Source organism: Anarrhichthys ocellatus, unplaced genomic scaffold (assembly GCF_004355925.1).
Source record: "Anarrhichthys ocellatus isolate YVR2014 unplaced genomic scaffold, GSC_Weel_1.0 scaffold19, whole genome shotgun sequence".
In the NCBI taxonomy this organism is placed as follows: Eukaryota; Metazoa; Chordata; class Actinopteri; order Perciformes; family Anarhichadidae; genus Anarrhichthys; species Anarrhichthys ocellatus.
This window is the reverse complement of record NW_022280049.1, coordinates 3,147,499-3,154,323: the sequence shown is the minus strand read 5'-3', so window position 1 is coordinate 3,154,323 and position 6,825 is coordinate 3,147,499. Positions and strand designations below refer to the sequence as shown.

The 6,825-nt window shown below is 44.2% G+C and overlaps 1 protein-coding gene across 1 annotated transcript in view; it reads left to right on the top strand.

Annotated features, from left to right (window-relative positions):
- The window catches only part of pdlim7 (PDZ and LIM domain 7), a 31,575-nt gene that overhangs the window by 20,699 nt on the left and 4,051 nt on the right, over window positions 1–6,825 (top strand). Inside the window, exons 8-10 of the mRNA XM_031858158.1 lie at window positions 210–364; window positions 797–833; window positions 5,965–6,264. Coding sequence (XP_031714018.1) covers window positions 210–364; window positions 797–833; window positions 5,965–6,264 — 492 coding nt within the window. The remainder of the gene's footprint in view (window positions 1–209; window positions 365–796; window positions 834–5,964; window positions 6,265–6,825) is intronic.

Below are 6,825 nucleotides of genomic sequence, written 5' to 3'. Positions count from 1 at the left end.
GTGTGCCCATGAGTAATCTAAGTAATGGATGTCCATTAGCTCGCTTATTGCGTGACCGTGATGCTGAGCATTAAGTATTGCATGATCTATGCAGGATGTCCTCTATTTTCAATGTCGTCTTGATTAGCCGGGTTGGTGTGAGTGGGTAGTCCCTCGTTGGGCTTGTGTTAACCGCGCCTGCTGTGTGCTGCTGCTGGGTGTGTGTGCAGGCACGGCCTCAGGGTGGAGAACTTGGCCTGTTTTATCCCCAACGACCGCAGCAAGGAGAGGCTGATCCAGGACACTGAGGACTGGCAGCCCCGCACCGGCACCACCCAGTCCCGCTCCTTCCGCATCCTGGCCCAGCTCACAGGCACCGACTTCAGTAAGTCGGGGACCAGACCTGGCGTACTCGGCAGAGTGAGACAACAGAGAGTGATGGGTTAGGGGTGGGCGTCTCTGGTAGTCGAGATAAGGTGTAGGTGAAGGCCTGTGACTGAGCAGTTGATCTAATGTGATCCGATCATAGCGACTATCGGTGAGAGTGGCAGCAGAGTGGGAGATACAGGAAAGGTGGATATCAGGGGGTGTTCATTTTTTATTTTTCTTTGCCGTGGAGAGGGGCCTCAACTGTCAGGCGGCTGCTGTCTTCAGTGACACAGATTTGCTCATGACTGTAACCGGTCTGAGGAACAGATGTACAGGTTTATTACTACAGAGGCTGTGTAAGAACCGCACGTGGTCAGCTGTTTGTCTTTGAAAAGCACTTTCTTTAACAGAAGGGCATGCTAATGTGTGTCTCTCCTGGATCTCTCAGTGCAGGACCCAGATGATGAAATCATGAAGAGGTCCAGGTAAAATCTCGCGTTTCATTGATTTGAACACGTCTCCAGTGTTTGTGCATTTGTGTGTGGAAGGCTTCAGTTTGGCAACTATTTCAGAAATTCAAGGTTTAAACCCACCTTTATTTGAATTGTGCTTCTTCTGGCATGTTGTGGTGTGATTTGTACATCCTTTTGATTATTTTATTATTATTGATTCATAGCATCATTATATTTTAAGAAATTGAACATTGGGTAAATAAAATAATTGTTTTCTTGCCGTGGAATAGCTGGGAAGACTGATATTTCCCCCCCCCCCCCGTCTGTATCCCAGCTCATAAGCCAACCGCCAATTAGCTTAGCATAAAGACTGGAAACGGCTAATCTGTCTCTGTTCAAAGGTAACAAACTGACCACCACCCATTGACTATTCCTCAGCCGAGCGCATTAACTTCTGGGAGTCTCGTCATTACCACGAGGTTGCGAGGCCCCCAGCATAGACTCTGGGAAGTGACTGGTTAAGATGCAGCACGACACACAATGCCCCTTGAAACCACATTGTGTTGTTTGTGCTTTTAGTATGTTTTAAATAAACGGGATGAAACGTGTTCATTAATGAGCTTCATGCTGGGAGGTGGATTTTGTTACCTTCCGACTGAGCCAGGCTCGCTGTTTGCTTCTGTTTGCAGACTCTGTGCCACGCTCAGCACTTGGCTACTGTCTGTATTTAACAAACAGAAGAGTCAATCTTCTCATTTAACTCTTGGCAAAGAAAGTGGATAAGCATGTCTCCCAAAATATGAAAATATTCTTTCACTTTCACAATATTTGCCTTCCAGACCTATCATCATATCCTTGTTCCGTCTTTGGTGTTTCACCTGTTTTTATTTCTCTGCTACTTTTTCCACCTTTTTGTGCACTTTACTCCACTTTCTGCTCTCTCATGCTCTTATTTGTGTTTATTCTCTCCCCTACCATCCATTTCCTTCCTGCCTATCTCTGTTTTCATGTCTCTGTTGTTGTCGGTCAGGGAAAAGTTCCTCACTGAGATTCAGAGTCCCCGCTATGCCCGTCTGAGGGATTGGCACCACGACAGGTCTGCTCGCGCCCTCAATATCAAATCCTGAGCGACATCGTAGACGCCATGGGATGCAGAGCCCAGCCGGAGCCTGCTAGCGATAGCCACACCGCAACGACTACGTGACAATGACGCCGAAGATAGCTGACCGTCCAATGGCAGTTAACAAATTCACCTTTCAGATACAGATGAGGTGAAAAAGAAGTTTGGGGGGAAAAAAAAGAAAAGCAAACTAAAAATAGAAGAAATGTAGCCTAGATGACAAAGCCCAAAGTGGAACCTTGCATACTGAGCCTAAGTGTAAGATCTCCCTCTGAATCTCTGTCTTGATGATTGTTGACAACACTGTGGACCATTGTGTCTGTGGCCCTGTTTTACATTTCACACTGCATTACTTGGGAGTTAAGCGGTGGGAAGGGGGGTCTCAGCAGTGGGAAGCGCCTTTCTGTTCGTTTTTCTTCTTTGATTGTGAAGTTCAGACCCTCCTTTGATCTCTCTCGCTCTCTCTTTCTCTCGCTCTCTCTCTCACTTTCTCTGCCTGTTTCTATTTATTGAGTTCTTCATCCTCTAGAGTTTTCATTTGTGATCCCCTCATCTCGTAGGCTTCTCCAAACATTAAGAAATAAAAGGAACATAAATCTGTACTTTTGTTTTTTCTGCTGTCATCAAAAACATAAAACATCTGGAAAAAAAGCAACTCTTGCTTCTCTGTCCTTTCTTCTGTGTTTCTTTTTGTTTATTCAGTATTCCACCTTAAAAGGATGAATTCTCTTTCTTAAGCTGAGTTGCAACAGTTTCTTTATTTACCTCGTGTACTGAACAGAAACGATTGTGGAGAAGGTTTCCTCAGTTTTCGTGCCAATCTGAAGACACGATGTGCCTTCTCTAAGACCAAGGTTCAAGGTTTACTTTAATCGTTGTGCAGTCAGGCATAAACACAACAAAGGGGCATAAATGCATGAAGTAATGCAAAATCATAAAGTGCAGAGGTGCACAGTGAGGAATTATAGCCTTTAGTCTTGGCTAAAAGGCTCAAAGAGTATTTAATACCTAATAAAAAGACCAACATTATCATAGTTCAGCCGCAGTACAAGGGCCTTTATCAGAGAGAGAAGAGCTTCGAAGTCTGGTTAATACATGGCGCCTAACCATTGAAAACACTTCTCATTTTACATCAGTTTTAATTAAAAAGACAACTGGAAACTGTTTGAAAGCCTTGTCCATGGACAAGGTACAAAATGTACATTTGCTTTCAGGTGGCCATGAGGAAAATATGGGATGGTTGAGATGAAGCTGCCGAATGTTTTGTGATTGAGAAGTGCTCTCCATTAATATATTGTTGAAGGAATAATGAATTGGGTTGCTATTTTAAAGAAATAAGTAAGGAAATGACAATTTCACATACAGAAAAGGTTCAGCTTTACTTGTGTTGTTGGTAAGGAAATCTTAGTAGTATTACCAAATATACAATTATTAAAGAACTGATTATATACCGTGACTATAACTAAACTAGTTGAAATCATTACCAATAATTGTATTGAAACACTTGATGTCAAATTAGGAGAAGTCATCAATCAAAACTGTGTGGACACATTTCAGCGGATAACGATAACAAGTCAGTGGAAAAACCAATAATGTCTTATAGTTGAAGTGAAAAATATTACGTTTGACATGCAGCGTGTAGTGAAAAACAACTCCAACCTCTACATTAATTGCAAAATTGTAGTTTTCTTGACATGCCCTGCCCTGTATATAATAAGGAACAAGAGCTTGTTGCATACACTAAAAGCAGCCTGTAGAAAAGCATTGCCTCTCTCTGCCCTCTCAGACTTGTGCCGCCATGTTTCACATTTTGTCAGTTGTCAACATTCAGGTTTTTTGCAGAGCTGCATCACATTTACCTCCACACTATGGAGGTTGACGTGTGTCGGTGGCTTCTTCCGCCATCTAAAATCAAAACCTCCTCCTTTCTCTGCCGGATGTTGAGCTGCCAACAATTTCCTACTTTGCTTTTTGCTCAGGTCGATGCATCCCACAGGAGCAGAAGCCAAAAAAAAAAAAAAAACCCCAGGTGTATCTCAAGCAAACGGGAAATGTCAAGGAAATGTTCCGTAGGAATATTGGGGCGCTGCTCTGCAGAATGTCCAAAACTCTGTCAAAGGCAAAGAAAAACCTCCTGTCTGCACAGTCTGTGATGCGGGAATTGTGCACCTGCATAATGCTGAGCAGGAGGGGGAGGAGGAGGATGTTGAAACGGTGCAAATGTCAAGAAAACATGATCCAGGCTGCTCCAGGTGGGAATAAGCTGCTGTAGAGGATGTACTCCAATTTGCACCTGCAACCTTCACTAGAGTGAGGTGCAGCCAAACAAACCTCTCAAAGGTGTTTGAGGAGTCGGTGCCACTGGTCTGTTGTCATGTAGGCCAGCGCTGTAAGGGAGCGTAGAGGCCAGGATGTTGTTTGCGGGGGTCCCAGAAGGCAGGCTTGCTAGTGTGTGGGGTGAAAGGTGGCTGACCCAGGGTCTGTGTGTTAAACCAGGTTTGTTCTGTCCTTTTTGTTTAACCCAACTGCCGGATATCTTTCTCATCCAGCCTCCTCGCTTCCTTTTTTTTTTACTCTGTTTTGCTGTAGTTTCTTTCCGAAAATCTCACCGTCCTTAATTCAGAAAGATTTAACTTCCTGGCTGGCACCAGCCCTGCAAGCCATCTTCTTGCTATTGCAAAGGGATTCAATGTCCTTTTTATTACTCAGAGTACGCTGTTGGAAAATAGCGTACTGTCTTTGTTCGTCTTCTTGCTGAATAGCTCCCAGCTCTGTCTGTAACTTCTCCTGCCTCTGTAGCTTCTTATGTTTATGTAGTTGTGTGGCTACATAAGAAGTGGAATTGATGGGCAACTTTAACCTGGTACAGGCGGCGCAAGGCTGTTGAAGGGTAATTCATTTCAGATTTTCTTCTTTTTCTTTGCAAATGAGAAATGATTTCATCATGTTTCATTAGTGTATTGTAGCTTGCACAGTTGCTGATGTAAACACGATGGATGCCCTAGGCAGTGTTATATTTTTTCCCAAGATGAGACGTCTCCAGAACGCACTCTTGGCTCAGAAGTTGTTTTTTTTTTTTTTTTTTTTTTCTTCTCAGTCATGGTTTGAAGATTTTCTGAATATAGTGACGCTTGCTGCGGGTAACGGAACTTTGAAATGAGGAAACAAACTCTTTATTTCAACACTTCTGCACATGCAGGCTCGGAGCGAAACTCGTCTGCATCCAAATCTGTCAGCAGAGCGTGTCTGAGTTTGTCGTTCTCCAACTTCGCCCGTGAGTGACGTCAATCAATCCGAGACGTTCATGTTTCTGGTTGCTCTCATTAGAGTAGCAGCTCTTCAACCATTTGTTAATGCCTTCACCGACTGCGCACCGTGGCATCTGTTGTTGCGCCATTGATCATTTAAATTGCGTGATTGATTAAGTCTCACAAAGGCTGGTGTTTATCGTGTACAATGGCCCGCAAATCAATTCCAATTCTATTCGTGTATTTTAACGTTCACCTGAATCGGCGACACTCAACCGGCCGCAACAGGTGAGAAGCCCATGGTAATCCTGTCCATACCGATTCATATTAATCATGATGCTTATTATCAATCACACACCAGGTCATTTGTGGTACAACGTAATGGAGACAGCGATGGCTGCTGATATCCAAACATGATATTCATTGAGTAGTAACCATGGTTGCTGAGGTGTGTGTGTGTGTGTGTGTGTGTGTGTGTGTGTGCGTGTGTGTGTGTGTGTGTGCGTGTGCTTTCTCTAATTAGTCATTTCCTCTTCACAGCTTTGAGCCAACTCCCTCACCTGCCAAGGCCCAGGCAGCAGATAAACCAGATGGTGAGTTTCTGCTCCTGCTGATGCGTATATGAAGAACCGCAGCAGCATCCAGTAGAGGTTGTGCTAATAGATTCTTATTAAGTGTCAATACATGAACATCAGCAGCGACAACGTTGACACACAAATCTGTTACAATGTACATCTGGAGGGAGCGTGTATATTACATAAAAGTGTCCCCATTGTGCAATAATTCAAAGTCACAGCCAAGTGTTTTGCTGTAACTCCAAAACAAATGTCCTTGTTTTGTTTCCCCCTGGCCCAGGCTCCAAGACTGCAGCAGCAGCGGGCAGTTCAGGTCCCTCCGCTCGACCACCGTGGGTCACTGACCCTAATTTCGCCGACCGCTTTCGGCCAGACAAGACCAGCACAGTCGTGACTCAGCACCAGCAGCCGGTCCAGCCGACACCTATGCAGAACCGCAGCTCCATACTGCAGGCTGCGCAGCACGCAGCCGAAGATAGCGGGAGCACCCCGGTATGTGGCGCCTGCAACAAAATCATAAGGTGAGACCGCACCACCACATCAATGGTGACAGTTTGATTCATTTTGGCAGATTAAAACGCTCTCGATGTTTGCCCTTTTCAAAGTCTTTTTAGAGAAATGACACATCCTTTAACGCCGTTAATATACGCAGTGACAGATTGTATGTCTGCGGCAAATTTAGTCAGTCAGCATAATTAACACAGTTTGGAGACGCTTTTTTTATCACTGGAGACGAGCATTATGCTGATTTTGAAATAATTTAAATCTCATTTCACACACATTTCACAGATAAACCTTCGTTATTATTCTGGTCACTATTGCAAGCAAACAGAACAACTGTTTCTCAACAAGTGCAGGTACAAAGTTCCCAGAAGAACTAAAAAAACATGTCTCCTGTTTGTGGTCACCGCTCACAAAGGGACCAGTTAGCTTTTGCTGCGTGTTTGTCAGACATGTGCTGACATTTCCTTTGGAGCTGTCCTTGTTTTCCCTGTTTCGGTGGAAAGTGATGTTGCAGATTTCAATAATGCCTCTTGTGTGTGTGTGTGTGTGTGTGTGTGTGTGTGTGTGTGTGTGTGTGT